The sequence below is a fragment of the Falco cherrug genome, chromosome 4 (genome assembly GCF_023634085.1).
Source record: "Falco cherrug isolate bFalChe1 chromosome 4, bFalChe1.pri, whole genome shotgun sequence".
In the NCBI taxonomy this organism is placed as follows: Eukaryota; Metazoa; Chordata; class Aves; order Falconiformes; family Falconidae; genus Falco; species Falco cherrug.
The window spans coordinates 28899443-28920088 of NC_073700.1; the positions used below are offsets into that span (position 1 = coordinate 28899443).

Below are 20646 nucleotides of genomic sequence, written 5' to 3' on the forward strand. Positions count from 1 at the left end.
CAGGGTGAGATGTGCGTCAGCATCACCCCCTGCAGCCGGGGAGATCCGCAGCTCAGCAGGACCCCGCAGCGCCTGGACCTGGCCGGCCCGAGCAGCAGCTGCTGCTGGTTCCTGCATCCCACTGAGCCCAGCGGGAGCGGAGCTCTACTCACCCCAACACACCATGTGTGCACCCCTCTATTTTTTTCCCCTCCTGCTTCAGAGCCATTAATTTTTATCCCATTCCCAGCTGGGCAAGGTAACTCCAGGAGCTCAGCTCCTGCTGGAAGTGCTGGGAAGGAGAGATAGGCTGCAGCGTCTCGCTCCCCTGCTGCAAGCCAGGAGTGGGACAGCAGCGCACTGGGGTCCCTTACACATGGGGGCAGGGCCCCAGCGAGGCTCCCCAGCTGCACGATGGGGATACAACCACCTTGTACCTGTTGAGCTGCAGATTTAATCCCCCTGTGAGGGGTCAGCTCCAGATCAAGGCTCTGCAGGGTGGCGCTGAGCCAGCAGGTCCTCAAGTCCTTTAGCCGTGCTTCCCTTCAGACGTGTTGCCACGACCCCAGCAGACACACATGGAGATGCCCTGATGTCCCCGGAGCGTGGCGGGTCCCTGAGCTCTGGTCAGGAGTGAATCCCCACGGTGGGAGAAGCTCTCAGGAGCAGGGAGATGCCCCATCCCCCAGCAGCAGTTTGCCCATTGCTGCTGCCCCAAAGACAGCAAAAGGGACTCGGCTCCCACACCAGCTCCCACACAGCTGGAAGACAGGGCTTTCTGAAGTTTTTCCTGCTAGCCACCCTCTGCTTTGGCTACAAACTGCTCTACCGCTGCTCTTCACCGGGAGGGTTCAGGTTTTCCAGGTATCTGACCGTTGCCTCCGGCACCAGCCCTGCACCAAGGCCAGCAGCACTCATCCGTGCGGGATGTGAGGACGCAGCACAGACCATCCTTCTGCTCATCCCTTCATGTCAGATCCCGTCCAGGCAGGGATGTGGATGAACGGTGGGTCAGTTTAACCTCTGCAGTCTCAATCAGGGTATGTCGTTAAGAGAAGGCAGAGGGGAGCGTCGCCCCCCGCGCTGCCTGCTATCGCATCTCCTCGTCGCCTCTGATCTTGCTGCTGCGCCTGCTGCAGCTCCTCTCTGAGCCTGTGCTGACGAGTACAGTGAGCTGCCTCTGCCGGGGGCACACCGGTTCCGAACGCTGCCTGGGTTTCCCCTGGGCTCGACAGCCCACAGGGGAATAAGCCAGTGCTGTGGAGGCCAGGGACAAAGGCTCAGCCCTGCGGGGTCTCTCCCCAAATCCAGCTCACCGTTTGGCTAAATTCTTTGCCTCCTTTTGCCTCCATTTGATTAAGCAGAAAGCCCTCCCGCATCCCCGGCAGCACGCCTTGTAGCACTCGGGTCCTCCGCAGAAAGGCCGCCGAGGAACTACCCACTGCACAGATGCCGGGTGCACCAGAACATTTTTTTCCTGGGGTTTTCTTCGGTGGTGGGACAGAGGGGAATGAAAAGCAGCAGCAATTCTGCAGCTTCTTTTCATTTACAGGCCGGCGAGTTTTTCAGGCAGGCTCCAGCAAACAGTCCCCGACACCCCTGCCTGCATAGAGCCCCATTTCTTCCCCCACCACCAGTCTGTTAACTGGTGTGTCACGTCAGGTGCACACAGCCAGCCTGTAATTCAGACTGCAACCACGAGCCTTCTCGCAACAATGGCTTCCAGAGGCACTGCTCACCCGAGCACACACAAACACATGCTAAGCAGCCCGGTGCCGCGGTTAGCTGAACAGGCTGGTGAATCCTCACCCACGCTGGGCACAAAGGGCAGTGCTGGAGCTGGGGGAGGCAACTAAGGGAACAGTAGAGGCCAAACGCCCACCTGCTTCGGCCACGGCTCTTGGATGCTGGAGGTGGGACGGCAGCAGAACGCCCTCCCAGAGCGGAGCGACAGCCTGCAAATCCGGAAAGCTGGACCCCCCACCATCAGCTGGTGCACGACTCCCTGCCCCAGCATGTGGGACAGTTTTAAGCTGAATTATGCCCCAAGTGATGGGTTTGATATACCCCTTCCTCAGTCCTTTTCTATTTATTATAAATATTTCCAATCCATTTTTTTATCTCAGACTTCCAGCATACATATCCCTTTCAGAGAGTAACCTACAGCAGTCTCATCAGACCTCAGTTTGTTGGCTTTTTGGAGCAAACAGGCTCATTTTACCCTCTCCAGCTCTTTCATACAGAAAAAAAACAAACAAGGCATAAACATTTAGAGATCTATTTTCTCCACTCTCTCATTAGATGTTTTTTTCGATTCTTTTGTGTTGCTTGTACCATATATTTTAGAATCTTCTTTTTTAAAACACTTTTGGAAATAAACCATCACACTTTCAAAAAGTGACTTCAGAAACAAAATCATTCCTGTCTGTGAGATATAAGCAACTAATAGTACACAGGGAGATGGACAAAGCCAAACCCGTGCTCCTCTGTCCATCTGTCAAGGCTGGCAGGGTCACCTTGGATCCCTGTGACCCTTTAACTCTGTTAGCACTGTATCCTACCCGATACACCCAACCCCACCACAAGTCATCACACACATCAGGTCACCAGACTGCAAGGTGAGTAGAGGTTAAACAGTCATTATTTTGTGTTTAGAAGGGAGAGAAAATTACAAAGCCACACTTGACTGCCAGGGGAGGAAGATGGGAGACACAAGAAAATCTGAAGGAACTGGAAAAACAGTCACTTCTTTGCACGCAACCAAGACTGCACCTGAAAACGATCCAGCTCTGTGAGGGACACAGTTCACTCGCAGACGAACAGCAGTTGTCAGCTTTACAGAATCACAGAATCAACTCCAACCATTAACCTCGCACTGCCAGGCCCACCACTAAACCATGTCCCTAAGTGCCACATTTACACATCTGCTGCGAGCTTATCTTTCACCCTTCCTTTTCAATCGCTCAGAGCTGAGAAATGAGCGGTGTATGAAGCAACTCTGGTTCCAGAGGAAGTGGTAAATTTAGTCACTGGGGTTTTTTTAAGACACTTCTGCATTTTCAACAGAAATGAGAAAGTCTTAAACCTTGTAAAGCAATGCTGTGAAACAGATAATCCCCTCCAGAGCACAGCCTGCCTCCAGCCTCAAGGTAGCAATACAGCTAAGAGTAACTAGACCATGTGAATAAAGTTACGTGCAAATGCCTCCGTGAGCTACTGAGGCTCAGAACTGAACTTCAAAAGGTACAGTCACATGGAGGCAGAGGATCTGCACAGAAGCCAGACCATGCCGATACCTCTGAGATGTGTGCTTCGCTTCTCCACCAGTCATTATGAATACAGTACGTTACCAGCTGAGCACTTGGCTCTAACACGACATGCAGGCCTGTGTAGCTTCACGGACTTACAAAGTGATTTGCTTTTATCCATCCTCCTAAGATCTGGCTCAGCAGATTTTTGCCCCACTTTCCACATGCAGCCTTCCACCCTGTATCCTAGGCACTGCACTGTGAGAAGTCTTTGTACAAACCCTGGAAGTTAACCACAAATAATTCTGGTCATTTGCCTTTAGAAAATCATGACCCATTAAATGGACAATAAAAAAAAAAAAGACATTCAGGTTAATTTGTTCTTATTACTGGATTAAATGCTAGGCAGACAGAATTGAGCAGTAGGACAAAATCACTCATCCTCCAAAATCATCACCTCAAGGGAACAATTCCCCTGAAAGAAACTCAGCTGCATCTTCACATCCAGATCATCAGAACTCCAAGTCTTCATCTGTCAACTTTAAGAAACTTCCAGTTAAGATGAACTTTTCCTGTTTTAAGGCCATAAAATATCAGTGCAGGGTTTTCCCCGCTCTCTCTCTGAGTTAATTCCCTTAATATCCCTTTTTTCATAACTGCTAATGAGCATCAAAACAAATAATCAGTTTTTCTTTTTTTTATTATTATTATTTCTAGCAGACAATTTACATAAAATTCCCCTTTTAAGTTAGTGATTCATAACTTCCTGCAATAAACTACTTAAGGAGCAGCTTTGGTAAAGAATGGAATGAAACAACCAACCAAAAAAAATAAAAAAAAGGAACAATCACAGCTGATTTTGAAACCAACACAATTCACCAAATTTAGATTCAAAAGAAAATCTGCCAAGCTGTAATTTCTCAGTGTTTCCAAATACTCCACCTTCCTCCTCCCTTTTCGGGTTTGTGCAGATGTGGGAGCTGCATTCTGTCAAGCAGTTTGTCCTGCTAGATCACGGAAATCCATCTTTACATGATTCGTAGACCTTGAATAGAGGACTCTAAGGTCTTGAAAGAGAGAAAAATCTTAATCACCATCTGCTACAGTATCCCGAGTTAAATGATTCAGTGTAAATGCTGATGCTAAGAAAACCAAGCAAAAACCCTGAATGCTTGAGATCATATTCAAGAGTCAGAGACCACTATAGTCATTCATTTCAAACTCACGTGTATACAGACCAATGATTCCACCCGCTCACCCTGAAACTGCATTGAGGCAGTTGATAAGTCACCTCAATTTATTATTTGGCTCCTGTTCCCACCAGAGCTTTCTGGCATTAGACAGTACAGGGAAACTGTTCTTTTCCTAAAAGGAAGCGTGCAGCGCTCTGCAGCCTGGTGGGAGGGGGCAGCAGAGACCTCTGCAAGCCAGCCATCAGCAAAGCAAGCACTTGCATTATTAAATCCTTTGAGGGTTTTCGATACAGTGCTTACTGTATTTTGTAACTGTTTGAAGTAACTGCTTACTATTTGATAAGTTAATTTAAAAAGGGCAGGACCACGCTGGGCTGACAGACAGTGAGCAGAATCCAAAGGGATGGAAGCAAGAAGAGGCAGCAGGTCTGTCATACCAATGATCGTTCCAGCCCCATTGTGGCTGAGGTAGAGGTCGCAGAAGGAAAGAATTAGTGGGATTCCTACAGGGACATTAAGCAATTCCATTAAAAAATTAAGTCTGGATTAGCACCATCTGCTAACCAACGTATATCTGCATTTATGCTGCATCCTGGATCCGTCTTCCTTATGGAGTTCACTAATGGCCTTGAATATTCCAGTCTGGATTCTTACTGCTAATAAAACTTGCATTAGGGCTGAGCCACAGAAGCTGATGCTAGAAATCAAAAAACCCCACCATCCACCTAGTTCACATAAACATGGGAGTAAAAGCGTACCTTGAAATCCCAGATGGTCATTGCTCCATCAATGCCGGTGGTACAGAATTTACGACAATCTCGTTTGTCTATCTCATAAATAGACACTTGGCTGAAAACAGAGAGTGATAGCTGTAACACAGACACCCATCCCAGGGAGCCAAAAAGCTGGCAAATTTGGGTTGAATTCAACTCCTACTCTCTCAAAGGGAGACACAAGTATACCAGAGCTTATGCCAGATTTTTGGTACAATGCTTCAGAAAAACAAGCAAAGAAAAAGGATGCTGAAAGCTCTTCTATCGTTTGGTGGCTGCAGCCTAAACATTTTCCTTGAACAAAGACAAATCACCTCAGGAATGTCAGCATCCTCTGGGCTCACATACTTTTTAAAATGCAAGGATATTTTACTCAACTAACTTGAATCAATCCTTTTGATGAATAAATACACATGTAAATAACATCTGAAATAGGAAGCTGGTATGTGGATTCCTGTTTCAGGTGAATTTTGCTGACTAGACTTTGCATAGTGCTATCAGCTTCCTCTGAACTACCTACATACTTGATAAGATAAACTGTTGAATTTACAGAGCACATTAAACATGAGCAATCAGCAGTAGCATGCATGCTACATTAGTGATTAACTTTACCAGCTTCCAAGTCCTAGAAACAGACAGCTGTTAGTGAAAGACTAAAATGAAAATGGGATACCAGCTAAACCCACGTGGTAGAGCAAATCTGAGCTCTCACAGGTTTGCAGTACATCCTGGGAAAGCAAAGGGATGTGGAGAGTGTTCCTTCCCCTCGTACTGGCAGCCAAGACACTCACGTTATACTGTTTTGGTGCAGTGTCTCCAGGGTAGTGTTACGATCTTCTGTAGTGGCTCTTTTATCCATATTCCGGAAACGTTCCATAGCAGAAATATTGCGCTGGATGCTCTGTTTTGGAATGTCTAGTTTGGAAACGAAAGTCAGCAAGCCACGGTCATCACAGTTAAAAAGCATTGGGCAGCAGTCATGGCCCTGCAACCAAACACCATGAAAGCATGTCAGGAAATACAACCACCGTAATCACCATTTAGTTTTTCTGCTACTGTTAACTGCAGAAAGGTAAAGACTGACACTATGGAAAAGCTTGATTACTAACTTCATAACGTATGGTGTTTCCGCCTCTCCAGAACACTACAACACTCTACAAGGAGAAAATAATAGACACTTACAGCTGCCACCACACTGTTCTCGGAGACAAACGACACACTCAGGAGTGGGAGGAACTCTGTTTTCAGCTGCGAAACCCTAAACACAAGAACATTTGTCAGAGGACTTCATTGAAACCTCTAATCTTTGGCTCCAGCAAAAAATAGAGACCGTTCCCACACAAGGATTATTGGAGAGTAAGTCAGTTGTCCTGAGGTGACACCAGAAGGCTGTAACTTATAATAAAAAGTTTTAACCTAATAAAAGTGTCCTGGAAGATCTATAACAAACATGAAGTATTCCGGGTGAAAGGCTGAAGTTATCTAGTATTTTATGTAAACAGTGGCAAGAATTTTAAAAGAATATTCCCCAAAAAGGTTCAAATTGATGAAGCTATTAATTTCATTTGCATATAAAACATGCTTGAAGTTTTCAGGAGGGAAAAAGCCTGTATGTTAAATTAAAACAATTTTTGTGATTTAACAAATGAGAAAAGAATTCTAGAACACTTTATACTTAATGATATCCCCAGCCTAGTACTTGTACAACCATAATTCAAACTGAAGCACAGCAACACCTGGATGCTCCACCAGAAATCTGCTACCAAAATATATGGGGAATTTGTTCCTTCTTAGTTAGAAAGCCATGGACACTGAAAAGTTACGCAGATTAACATGAGGAGCACAAGGAGGAATTGTTAATAAAATATTTTGTTGCAATGGCAGCAGTAGTGTCTTAAGGCTATTGCTTGGAATTAGTGTTTCATGAAATGAACAACTTATATTACAGATCCTGGTTGGGGATAGGATCTGGGTAGTTATGAAGTGAGCATGTTTCTGGATTCTCTTGAATCCATCTACAAGGACCCAATCACTAGAGTGGAACGTTGTTTTTTTTCCCCAAATGCTCCCTGCACCCCCCAAAGGAGATTCACTATACCCTCACTGAAGAATTCTTAGAATTCTTCTAACAAATTTAGATTATATAATCTAAAATTCTAAGAATCCACCTTATTTATATAGGCCTTAAAGAGACTCCTGGAATCTACAGTATAATTGTGAAAACTGGAAAGTTTCAGTCTCAAGTCTTGCTGTGGCAAGCCCAATATTCCACATGCTGCTTCCTTCTATGTCAAACAAAAAATAACCAAGAGAAAGAGCATACTTACATCATATTTTTCGAGGCATCAGCAACTGACACAGTACTATCATGACTGACCCAGGCTAGGCGGTTACCGCTGGCAGAAAAACTGACACTATGCACCCATCCGCCACTTCCAGCACCCCCAAATTCTGACATCAGCTGCCCAAAAGGCATTTTGGAGCCCCATGGTGTACTGGCTGGTTTTTCATCCACTTCCTTAATGTAAGCAGAAAACACCCTGCAAATAAAAGATTTCAGCATGAACAAAGACAGAAAAAAACTCCTGGGAGCTTCATATATATTTCACATTGGAAGCAAACATGCATTTGGTTCTACTGAAATGAAATACTATGCTATCTCTAAAAAACAAGCCACTACTGGCTGGGAAGCTTCAGTGTACAGAGAGAAAGCAATAGTATAAAGGGTGTAATGCATGCAGGTTTCTCACAAACGCCATTCTTGTATCGCTCTCCTTTTTTTCCAGAAGATGGCACAAAAAACATACATTGTCGTTGCATTTTACCACTGTGCTAAGATTTCCCTTTCACCCTTTTGTGGTGCTAATAACTGAAAGTCAATTCTTCAGTTACAGAAAAAAACACAAATTGCACTGTATATAATTAGAAGCTAATACAAACACCTACAAAATTACCCACTTTTTAAGAACATTCACTTTTTAGCAGGATTTCAAAGAAAGAAATCTGATGTTCAAATGCCAGCAAAGGGGCTCTGAACTACCTTATTCTGGCTCGTTACTAAAAGAATGCCTTGAAAACCTGAAATACCACAATGTTTTTATAGTTTTTTTCCCAGCACTACAATTTTCAAGATATGTTTAAATAGAAAGCCTCCCCCTTTCATCAAATTCCTTCTGCATGATTCAGACATGCCACAATATGGTGTTCTTGACTGTTACCATGGAAGTTACTGGGACGTCATAAACATAAGATTAGGATCCATTGAACAGGAGGAGCAAGTGAGCTGTGCCGCACTACTACCAGAGAAACATTTCAGTATAAACGAAAAACCATAATCAAATATTCATGGCTGCAGTCAAACACAAAAAGGAATTATTTTATAGTGAGACTAAGGAAATATTGCTCCCCTCCTCCCTGTTTTTTAAATCTTTTACATGTGTGGGGTATGCACTTCAAAAGTACCTATATTCAGCTTATTCAAATAAAGCTGATCATTTGGAACAAGAAGGGTTTAACTGCAGCTATATTAGGTACAGATTTTCAGAGAATTAAGTATGAATTTATATTCAGCTTGATCAGTTTAAATATAATCTAATGATAATCCTTCAACAAACTTAATTTTATAGAGACATCTAAAAGGACGGTTCTCTTAATGTATGGAAATAGGACAAGAAGTTTAAAGCAACAGCCTTTGACACAAGGCAGAAAAATCATTCCCAAGTAGTGAAAGACCTTGAAGATAACTGTTAGTTAAAAAAAAAAAAAAAAAAAAAAAAAGAGTAGAGTATTTTCCCTTACTGAAAAGTCTCCCTCTTTTAAAACCAAACTCATCTCAGCTTGAAGGGCCTAGCCTTCAAAGAACATTGGGAAATGACTTTCATTTCCAGGGCAACATTGTTCCAGCAAGAATATAAAACTCACACCTATGTGGTGCTGTTAGCTATATATATATTTCTAAAGACAAAGGTAAGAGAGCTAATCTAGGCCAGCCACCAAAAAAACTCTGCTGAATACCTATCAACTTGGAGCCTCTTCTGCCCTTCATTCTTTTTCCAAAATGTCTCCCACTTAGCTGCTTATTAGTTGGAAGTGGCTCTGGCAGATCCATTTCATAATTTTCTTCAGAACCACCTATCAGAACAGATGCATACTTCAGGCCCAGGTACCTTTATTATCTTTAATATGTAACTGAACATGCCCTACAACTGGAATTCTAGAGATCTGTATTCATTGTTTACCAAAAATAATATTCTTTCATGGTTTTGGGGAAGAAACAGAAACATAAACCCAGTACCGATCTCCACTACTTTTCCTTTCTTTAATGTTTATATATACAGATATCTATGATAAAAGCAGCAAAATTATTAAATTATTCATCCTAAAGAACAATGTTAAGGAAGAGTAGTAAGTTTTCCAAACATTTCAAACCAAGATCTGGTGAGGTTTTTTTCAAAATATACCCCATTTTCAGAGAAATAGCATGCAGGACAGAACGAGTTTTCTGATGGGATACAAAAGATGAAGCAAGTCTTCTAGAGAACGCTGCTAGGAAATTGACTGAACCAGACCTTGACTTCCTTTCAAAAAACCAAAAAAAATCACATTGAACAGAAAAGTATGCAAATATAACTTCTCAACCAAAACAGGAAAGAGGAGGTACATCAGGGATGCAATGTACATAACAAGCACTGAACAGAGGCTGGAGACAAAAGAGCTCAAGTCCAAAGTAACAAGACAGCTAGATCTATGTGTCAGCTGACCTCATGTCAGAGTCCTGAGATGCTTTATAAACACACATGAAAAAAATTCACATGTGAAAAGCAGCTGTTTCTGAAAGATGAATGAGTATGTTTTACATTGCATTTTTTGTGAAAGGAGGTGAACATGTATAGCTTATCTAATTAAAATTGGAGATAAGGCCTTAAAGGTAGATAATTTTCCTCCTCTTCCCAGCTTCCATTTAGCATCTCTCCTTACATAAAAACGGTATCAAAGGGTAAAATTTAGATGCATGGGATTCATTCTGAAATAAGAAATGTAATAGTCAGTCCCTCCTCCCCCCTCCCACACCTTCTCAGTCATTTTTAGTACACACTTTGAAACTTAAAGAATTGCTCTATTACATAAAGAATTTAAGAAAAGAAGCTTTCATTATTATTTAAGGTACCAGTGATTAAGTAAAATATGGATTAAAGTCAACCTCTCTGCAGACAGCTCCCCATGGAGACTTCATCGCAGTGACCCCAATCACTCCACACAGAGCAATGTGCCGGACCTATTCCTCTCATGGTGTAATTTCACAATCAGTTTGAAAGACTACACCATCCATCTCACATGCCAATCTGTTTTTACAAGCCTTTTTTTTTTAATGCTTTTCAAAAATGGGTTTTGTTGCATTGAGTTTCAGGTAGATCAGTTCCTTGACAGTGCTTACCACAGGGCTGCAAGAACATTAAGGATAGCACAGGCAAAGGGGAGAGAACAAGTGACTCGGGGAAGAAAAAGATGAGATACCACCTTTGGAAGTGCCAAGTTACTCTGCATTTTGAAACTACACCATTAGGATACTGCTTTTTAAACTCTAACCAGCAGCACTGCTGTTCTACAAGACAGAACCCGCTAGTCTAATTTCAGCCTAACAACTAGATCTCAGCACTCAGTGCATGCATACTAGTACTGCTTCTGTGTACTACTAGTAAAGAAACCCATCAGTTCACTAAATTCAGGTGTGCCCTCAACAGACACGTTAGTAGTTCAAAGCCTGCATACAGTAGTGCCAAAGTTTCTCAGGCAGGGTATTTTATTTTTGTAACAACAGTGTACAATGAGCCATCTTCTATTCTAATGACAAATGCATGACCAACATGTTCATGCTACTGATTAACTTGAACCAGTAATCCAGACTGATTTACAGATGTTTTATTTTCTCTCACCTGCACTTGAAGTCACAGGATCCTGCAGCCAGCAAAACATTGTTTGGGTGCCAGTCCAGGCTAAGGACAGTGGAACGAATGGGTTTTTTAATGTGTTTGCTCACCCACCTAAATTAAAAGAGATAAAATTTATATGAAAATACTTTACTGCACTCCCACAAATGCATGAAGCACTCTACAAAAAGATCATCCCTTGCCAATGATAAACGCATCAGTTTTGCGAAACACATTATGTCAAATCTTTCATATTCTCTTGTACAGCCCATGAACTTCATATGGTTATCTTAGTTATAATTTTAAATACTGTGAATGAAGTCATGTTAAATATACATCTCTTCACCCGAGTCCTATTCCCTTCTAATTAATTTTTATAATGCATCAGATGGAACTCCTTAATGTCAATTTTGCACAGTAATTGCCTGGTCCTTTACACGCTATGAATAAGAGCTCAGCTTTGCCTGTGACTTAGCAATAGAGCTAAGAAGCACTGTGTTCTTAGATCACCAAATACAAGCCCTCTCCAGCTCCTTCCCATGAGTTTTAGTTGTCTCTCTTGCCTATCAACTCTTCTACTATTTAATAATACAATAACCTTAAAAAGCAACAAGTAAATTGGTGAACTTCCAATGATAGGACCAATGCATACATATCAGTTATTTGAAGTACAGCGAAAAGTGGTCCTGATGTTGAATGCATCAATATTAGCCTAAATACGTCTCTGCAGATTTAGGTTTTTTTACAATTTACATTACAATTTACAAAACAGTAATGACATCTGTTATTCGCTTGATTGCCTTTGGGATATCAGTGCTTTTTCTTTGAATTTACTTCCATGAGGCACAAACAGTTTTAAGGATCACATCAAATTACTGGTCTTCAACATATGAGGTTTTGATAATTCTGCAGACAAGTGAAGCAGGGAATATGTTAATAACTGAATACGTTGGAAAGCATAAAAGTCCAAAATAATCTTTAAAAATGTATTTTGCAGATGTTATCACCAATTACCATCTCCATGTGGAAGACTGCACACGGAACAGTGGGCACAGACACCTGTGTTTTTATGCACGTTTATGCAACTCAAAGTAATAGATATTCAACATACTGACTGCACCTACAGATTATAGAGTAAATGGAGCTCCAACACGTACAGCTACAAATGTCGAGCCATTAAAGATCAGAAGCATTCAGTTTAGATGCCAAAGAGAAAAAACTTTAATGGTGGAAATATTTGTGACAGTCCTGTCTGAAATCTATAAACCGTAATAAAAATATATGACAGAATACAGAACCAGTAGATGACAAGCTTGAACATCTAATAGACCACCCTGGAGGTAAGTGACAGACATGAATTCTTTAATGACAAGAAATGGCCCAAGATAATATATAAGGAAGAAAGGCTCAAGGCAAGGTTTCTTCACCCATTCTGGAAGGAGGTGGGGGGTGGAAACATTTCTCTTTTTTTCAACCATACACTTGTGGTAAAGAAATTTTTACTCTGCAGAAATTCTTGGGACTTTTAGAAAAGCAACATTTCTGGCAGTCAGCCAGAACACATCCACACCAACACGTATAACATGAAAATATGCTAAGTCAAAAGCCTTTAGATGCTACGCCAAAGTAAAAGAGGGAACCTTCTTCCCAAGATGTAAAAAGTCCACAAAAGAACTGATGAGGCCTATCCTTCTACGTTTCCTGAAGATTTTCAGAATTAGTAAAATAGTAACCTAGTTACCACCATTAAAGTCCAGGCTTTAGCTTTCCCGTGCAGATCTTAAAGGTATAAATGGAAATTAAATTCAAACAGCTCACCAGTCATTTTCAGATTCAAAGTAGCACACAGATATAAGTCGAGCACCACTTCCCACAGCAAATTTGTTCTCCAAGGGAGACCATTTCACAAAGGTGGCTGCACGATTAATCCTCAGGATCACAAGGGTTGGTTTCCACACACCGTCTTTCTGACTCCAGACATAGGCATTACGGTCTGCACCACAAGTTACAATGCGATCGCTTTTGGGAGCCCAGTCAATACCTGCAATTTAAAAGTTCACATTAATAAACTTTTCCCTTTATACTGTTTGCTTTACAGTAAGCCGAAATCTCACAACCTTCCGCTGGAGAGACAGTTATCAATGCAATGTTAGTATTCCCCCTCTTCCCTCATTCTCCAGGAACCACTTTAAACTTTTAGGGTCATCTGTTTCTCCCTCTAGCTTTCAGCAAAACTGCAGATCCTGAATTTCTAGATTCCACACAGAATTTGGCTGCTAAGGAAGCCTGCTCTGATGGCTGGCCCACAGGTGGAGCTCTGCAGACTGGCTAAGGCCTGTCTGCCTGCACCCTTCAAATCACCGATTCCTGCAAGAGACCCATTTCAACAGCTGAAACCCAGCAACTCTGAAACTACGCACAAACCTCTAACATAGTTGTCCACCTGCTGCCAGACTGAAGTCATTATCTAAATGTTTAGATAGCAGGGTTTTTTGGGGTTAGATGTCATCAATCTTTACGTACTGAAACAGTCCACTTTTTTCCATGCCTATATAAGCTGTGCCATGAGAAAGTAACATTTGCCAAGCAAAAATAACAAACACAAAGAATAAAATGAAGCCTTTGATAAGCCTTCCATTGCTTCTTTCCCCTCCTATGCAACAAAGGATGTTCTCAACTGGAAAGTCTTACGGCAACATTATTTTTCACCTTTTCTTTAACATCCTTCTTTGAGAGGCAGAGTGCAATCCTGAACTCTCCTGCCACAAAGTTGTATTTCAATGGTTTTCCATAACTGCGTTCAGTACCAAAAACATTCCTTAAGCACACAAACTGAAAAAGGATAAAAAATATGGAAAAAAATTGTACTATTTTTACCATATTATTCATACACGGTCTACCTTGAAACTGACTTATGCTTAAAAAGTTCAATTTTGAAGAGATCGGTAATCTGAAACTATAGTTACATAAGTCAATCCAGCACTGCTTCTGAAAGGGGGACCACCTTGCCTCCCTTCACTTCTCTTGCCCACCACCTTCCTTGCACCAGGACTGGTGGTGTTCTCACCCATGGCAAGTCCAGCTTTTTAGCTCAGCAGAAAAATAAGCCAGCAATAAGAGCGAATAATGCTCTTCCTGTAAGTAAACAAAAGCAGCTCACCACAAACCTCTGATTCAAGACACAGAAGGCAAGACAAGGGATCTTGTCCCTTGTGATCAGAAGCCAGAGTGGCAGCAGTTGAATCACTCTCATCAGAGACAACAAGCGGTTTGATCAGTTTACCTCCTGTGTCTAACCACAGTTTAGGTCTCTTCTTTACCCCAACCACAGCATTTAGTATTGCAAAGGTATATGCCATGAAGGAAAGCAGGGACAGCTCTTTTCCCAAGTCGTGAATATTTGGCTTCTAACACTAACAGGTATAAGTAAAATGCACAGAAATGTCTTTGGGGAAGAGCATGTCATTTGTAAATTTAGCCCAAGTGACTCTTGACAAAAAAGCACGTACAGTTGTGCTCTCTGACAGCAAGAATCAGATTAATTGAATAAAGTTCCTGCAAAACACTGTTGGGCAGATACTTCTGCCCATTAGTGAGTTGAGAACAGAATAAAGGATATTGCTGGTCTGAGCAAGTGCTTGTATTAATTACCTTCATTTCCTCAGAGAATACAGTCCTTATAAAAATATCACCATGAAAAAAACTCAGTAATATAAAAGACTACCACAGGACAATCACGTTTTTAAAGTAACACCTTGTGACTCATCATGGCAGCTCTTCTTACATTTTCATTGTGGATCAACAGATACTCTGGGCCTGCAGTAAAATGTGCTCACTGATGGTCTGTCATAAGTCCAGGACTGACCACTTCAAGTCTTTATACAGTCCCTAAAAAAGGATATTTAATGCTGTCGGAAACCACAAACGAACACAACAGTTGTATACTTGATGGATTTAATACTAGCACTTGAAAGATAGCAGCATGTATCACCAGGAGAGTCTGTGACACAACAGATGACCTCAGCAGACTGAAAATTTATTCTCGTCGTGTCATTACAGATGAAAAATAAGCAACAGATAAGAAAGAAAGGTTCAGTTACTCTACTGAAATGTCTAGAAATTAAACAGGACTTTTCTTCCTAACATTCATGGCATGCAGTCCAGAAAAACGCTGCAAAGCTCTCCTTAAGTGGGAATGCCAACCTATAAAAAGATCTACTTACTCAACACTTGCAGATTTCCTGCTCACATTCCTGACTGGGGAAAACAGAGGGCTGGCAAGCTTAACGTCTGGCACAGCACAATCTCCTCTTACCTGTAATGTGTCCATTGTGTTCCTTTAGCTCATGAGCCTTTACCCACTGGTTCCCGCTCTTCTTGTAGATGTGGACTTCATGATTATTAGGGCTAATGGCAATCTCTTGAAGAGGAAATAAAACAATCCAATAGTACAGAAGGCTTTTTAATACCAAATGCTTTACTTGGAAAGACTTTCCAATCTAAACCCTATGTTCTCAAATTTCACAGCATTACATGGGTTTTGTAAACAAAGGGCCAACATCCCTGGATATTCTCAAATAATTAGTCATGAGTATATTGCATAGAAAGACAATGCACATGGAACCTAACAGACCACATTATAGTAGAAAACTAGGCTATTAAAAGAAAGGGCTGGTTTGAATTATGGAAATAGAGGGTCAAAGAGGGTAAGAGCTATTCCCAGGAGGTCCCAGGAGTTCAGACCAAGAGGCAAAGCTTTCTGGAACACTAGTAAGACTAGATTTGCTTATATGTCAGAGTTCCAGACATGGGTTTAGAAAAATTCAGATTTAGAAGACGTGCTTTTTGAATCATAAGTGGAACATTTAATGTGCAGCACTACATATTTGACCATACCTTCCCTAAACGTCATCCACAAAATAACAAGATCACAAACTGACAGCAAAGAGAAATAGCTATTGAAAAAAATTAAAAATTAAAACTAACATATTACTTACGAGTACGGTCTCTGTTCCATGCATGGCAGGTGATTGGCTCTAGTAAAAACTGATGTAGAGACATTCCGAGTTAAAGATATTCCTATGTTGTAAAAATTGAAAAAGCTGAAAGGTGTAGAATTGGACAACAAAACACTTCAAAATTAGATAGTTATTAAGAGAAAAATCAGCCTTCAACATTGACTTAGATTGTTTCAGTCCAGTGTTACAACTTACTTACAGAAGATCACAGGTTACCCAGTAAATATGTTAAGGCCACTAAAGAGATACCTTTGCCATGTGCCCCGGTATCTTCAGTAGGCTGATGAATCTGAACTGTCCTGCTTACTGTAGCTAACTGTAGCTGCCCTAAAAGCTGTATACGCTTGCTTCTTGATATATCCTCACAGAGGAGACAGCAGATTCTTAGGAAATCTAACAAACCTATTAATTTTACTATGGAAGTAGAATACTTCTAGGGACACAGCTCGGTGAATTGATTCAAAATCCTGATGTGTATCAAGGCTCACAGGCAGCACTATAATGAAATCTTTTTCTTCTTTTTCAGGAGGTTAAATTGGTGTGTCCAGAACATTGATATGTAACTGCGGTCTGCTGATGTATTATTTGATAAAGTCATTTATATGTATCCTAGCAAAAAGATTATAAAGGTTAGTAATTAACTCATTACTAATTTCTTAAAATTAATTCTAGCACTGAACTGTTTTATAGTTAGGCTTTTGCCCCCATGAAATTCAAACACTAAAAGAACAAGCTGAATCATTTTATTTTGTATGTATTTTAATGTTTTTAAAAAAGCTAGATACCTAGCTTTAGCTTACAACTGCTACAAGAGACATTGCTGAACGCCTACAATTGGAGGTGTACCGACCCACAAATATGAAGTTGTTTAAAACATTACAATGTATTCTGTGGCCTGTATGAACCAAGGGCAGCATAAATGGATAGAAGATAACATCATAAAAACTCGAGGTCACCTGTAATAATTAAAATGTGCATAGTTCAATACATATAACTTGGATTTGTCAATTCCTTCCATATATTCCACTCATTTTCACAGCAATTTATCCTTGGCTGATGGATCAAAGTCTTTTTACCCCCACATATACATCTAAAAAGAAGTATCTCTGTGATGTCATTCCAAGACATCCACACCCATCATGGCCTGAAATTACAACATACCCAAGTATGGCCATGTTAGCAGAGGGTGGAGGCTTCAGGACAAGGTAGGAACTTGGAAGCAAACAGGAAATGAATGGCAGTCCAACAGAAACTCAGGAGTGAATGAAAGATGAGCACATTCTTACAGAGCTTAGCAATTACTACCATACCACTAGTTTAACAAATATGCTGAAAGTGCTGAATCTTGGAGAAGAGATGACACAGTACTTCGTCAATGCAAATAATTGGAGAGATTTTTTCTTTTCTTCTTTTTTTCTAAGAAACAATGCACTGCTACTTTAAAGAAATACAACTTATGGTTACATTTCAAATATACTTAAAATACAACTTCTAACTATATGAGTTAACTTTAAGTCCTGTTCATAATTTTAACCAGCATGATCTTCATGGTTCTAATAAACATATTCTACCAATCAAACGAAGTTATTATATGTAAGTCCTAAGAAAAATATTTTTTATTACTGTGAAAATGTTGACATAATCAGAGTTACCTTTGATAGCCATGATTTGAGATCCCATGTGTTAATATAAGCAAAACACAACTGCAAATTGCTTTTTCCACGATCTTGCTATAGTACATGCCAACATTCAGTAGCAGTACATTTCCATATACAGGAAAAGTTGAAGAGCTGTTCTACCAACAAGGAATGCTCACTCTTTTCTACTCTTTCCGAAATAAAATGTAAAAATATCCAATCTCCCCTCCCCAAGGAACGCAGCTATTTTGAAACACTTTCTAATACAACCCTGGTATTTTCTTCACAGATTGGCACGTATCGTTTACATGTAGTTAATGTTTTATATGTAACTTCTAGTTCAGAGATTTTTACTAACCTACATGCTGTTCCCAAGGACAGCCTAGACAAGCAATATGATCCATTCCTTCCCATTGACTGAGTTTCTCGAGCACTGTAACTTGTCGCAAGTGACTGTTTTCCGTTTTGGTAACAAACTCATTAAAAACAATAGCGATGATAGCCTCAAAAAGCACCAATGTTTCTGTCATCTGATAGTTGCAGTGCTATTTTCTTTGGGAAGATAAATCTCAATGAAGTCTTCCAGTTATATTTATTCCTTACTGATACATAGACAAAATCAAACACCCATTTCACTAAGGAAAATGCAACTGGCTCTATGATTCTTGCTATAATTCATATGTAGTAAACTCCGCAAGGCCTTGCTGTCAGCCAGCCTCAGAATGTCACCCAGGGAAGACACTGTTATGATAAATCTGTAAGTCAAGTAATTAACATGGCTATCGCTGATCTTTTTTTGCAAATGCAAACTGTCCTTCAGTTTTGGTATTTTTTTTTTTTAAAAGGAGGAAAATAAAGAAATCTTGCATCCCTGCACAGCAGGAATTCTTTTAGTATGTAGACTGAAAAGATCACGGTTGGGAAGTACAGGACTCAGCTGCTGTCATCTCTCAATGGGGTGAGAAACATGTGGTGTGAGCCCATCCCTGGACGGGCAGCTAGCAAGGATGGAGGCTCAGAAGTGGAGACAGCATGTGTGTGTGAGAGAGAGAGAGAGAGAGAGAGAGAGAGAGAGAGAGAGAGAGAGAGAACAGGATCTTTTGAATCCTCGCCTATTTTCAGAGCACCTACATCACTTTCAAACAACCGGCAGAGAAGTGGCTATAATTAAGGACTGCCTCCTACTGCTGTCATTCCCTCCCCAGTCACTCCACACAGCTTTCCCGGGAGGCTGACTGCTCACAGCAAGGCTGCCGGCCCCGGGCTCCGCGGGCACCGCCGACCCCGAGCACCGCCGGCCCGGCACAGCCGCCCGCGGTGGGACCCCCGGCGGGCGCGGCCCGGCCCCGCATCGGTACCGTAGGTGCAGGGCGCTGCCGCGGAGGCCGCGGCGGGGCAGGGGCACGGCCCAGGCCACCCGGCAGCCCCCTCCCCGGTCCCATCCACCCACCGTGCGGCCCCGGCCCCCGGGGGCGAGGGGGCTGGGGGTCCCCACCGCCTCACCCCCACCACAGCGCCGCTCCCCCGCGCAACGGCAGGGCAGGGCACGCCCCCCCCCCCGCACGGGCAGGCCGCAGTGGGCTGACTCCCCCCCACCATCCCCTCCGCACCGGCGGGCCTGCAGGCCCCCCCGCCGCCCATCGCTCCCGGGGCGGGGGCAGACCGGCCCAGCGGCGCGGCGGACAGCCGCCCCCGGCGCGGGCACTCACCTGAGGCGGCGGGAGCGGAGCGGGACTCGCGGACTCTGGTCAGTCAACGCGACTCCGCTCCGGGCAGCGGGAGAGGGAGCGGCCGGCAGCGGAGGCCGAGGGGGGCCCGGCACTGACAAGGGAGCCAGGAAACGCGCCCTGCGCCTGCGCCGCCGCCGCGCTGAGGGGCGGGGGAGGCCGGGGCGCGCCGGGGAGCGGCTCTGCGCCTGCGCGGCGGGAGGGCGCCGGGGGCCGCGCGCCGTGCCCGCGCCTCACACAAAGGCGGCGGGGCGGGAGCGTGCGCGGCGCGCGGCGCTGGGTGCGCGTGCGCCGTCAGGCTGTTCGTCCCCCTCACTGAGGGGCGGCCCGGGGCGGGCGAGCGAGCAGCCTGTGGAGGGAAGGGGGCTGTGGCCATCGCTGGTGTTCGGTAGCCTTGGGAGGGGAGGGGGCCCGTGGCCGCCTCTGCCGGCGGCAGCAGGGTGTCTGTGGGCCCGCAGCGCAGCTGGAGGGGCTGGCTGGTGTGAGGCCTCCTGAGGCGGAGGTTGGCGGGCCCGAGCGGTGGGCCTGGGGAGGTTGTGGGGAGCTGAGGGGAGGTCGCTTGGGCTTGCTCAGGGAAGGCTGGAGTTACAGGGAGGTTGAGAGCTACTGTGTTCAATCTTTGTGACCTTCCTCCCTTTTGGGGGCTCAAGGACGGAAGGAAGGTGTTCCCCACTGCAGGGGATGACAATCCTAACCCATTTAGGTGCTGTGGGACCTTCCCTCCTATCTGGCTGGAATATGCAAATAAGTATGTTTGCAGTACTTTGGCCTACTCGTAATCCCCGCGGGGAGCTGCCTGCTGTTCGAGGTCTCATGGTTTGGCTCCTGTAAAACTTCATTGCCTGCGAGGTTTCATGAGCTCAAGTATGACAAGTACAAAAAAAAAAAAAAGCGGCAAGTCTGGGGGAATTGGGAGAGATGAGTGGCTCCCAGATATACTGAAGAGCAATAGAGTAGTGAATTTAATTTTGAGTCTGAGAGAAAATAAACAATTTATAAGCGTCTAAAAGGAAACAAGAAGGTGAATGCTAGCCAGTATGGCTTTGTCATGAATGAGTTGAGCCAATCTAATTTCCTTTTCTGGCAGCATACAAGGCTTGCAGATAAGGGAGAAGCAGTATATGTCATATATCTTGATTTTTAG

At 43.2% G+C, this 20646-nt stretch overlaps 1 protein-coding gene across 2 annotated transcripts; it reads right to left on the reverse strand.

Annotated features, from left to right (window-relative positions):
* Window positions 1-3909: 3909 nt before the first annotated feature.
* On the reverse strand, window positions 3910-19643 carry ARPC1A (actin related protein 2/3 complex subunit 1A). 2 transcript variants are annotated; one of them, XM_055708886.1, is made up of 10 exons: window positions 19485-19643; window positions 16118-16199; window positions 15436-15540; window positions 12939-13161; window positions 11127-11234; window positions 7521-7733; window positions 6376-6451; window positions 5985-6178; window positions 5179-5269; window positions 3910-4294 (listed from the first exon to the last, which is right to left on the reverse strand). In XM_055708886.1, the coding sequence occupies exons 2-10, from the start codon at window positions 16179-16181 to the stop codon at window positions 4256-4258; spliced, it is 1113 nt and encodes a 370-aa protein (XP_055564861.1). In that variant the 5' UTR covers window positions 16182-16199; window positions 19485-19643; the 3' UTR covers window positions 3910-4255. The 2 variants fall into 2 exon arrangements, with proteins under 2 accessions (XP_055564861.1, XP_055564862.1); XM_055708887.1 differs by having other exon boundaries at window positions 16118-16222.
* Window positions 19644-20646: the final 1003 nt, after the last annotated feature.

Bases quoted from the DNA above. Each gene is read 5' to 3' on its own strand.
- ARPC1A (XM_055708886.1), bottom strand. From the start codon at position 16,181: ATGTCTCTACATCAGTTTTTACTAGAGCCAATCACCTGCCATGCATGG. The intron at 15,541-16,117 runs GTAAGTAATATG...TTCCTCTTCAAG, and splicing joins ATGGAACAGAGACCGTACTC to AGATTGCCATTAGCCCTAAT. The intron at 6,179-6,375 runs GTAAGTGTCTAT...GTTTGGTTGCAG, and splicing joins AGAACAGTGTGGTGGCAGCT to GGCCATGACTGCTGCCCAAT.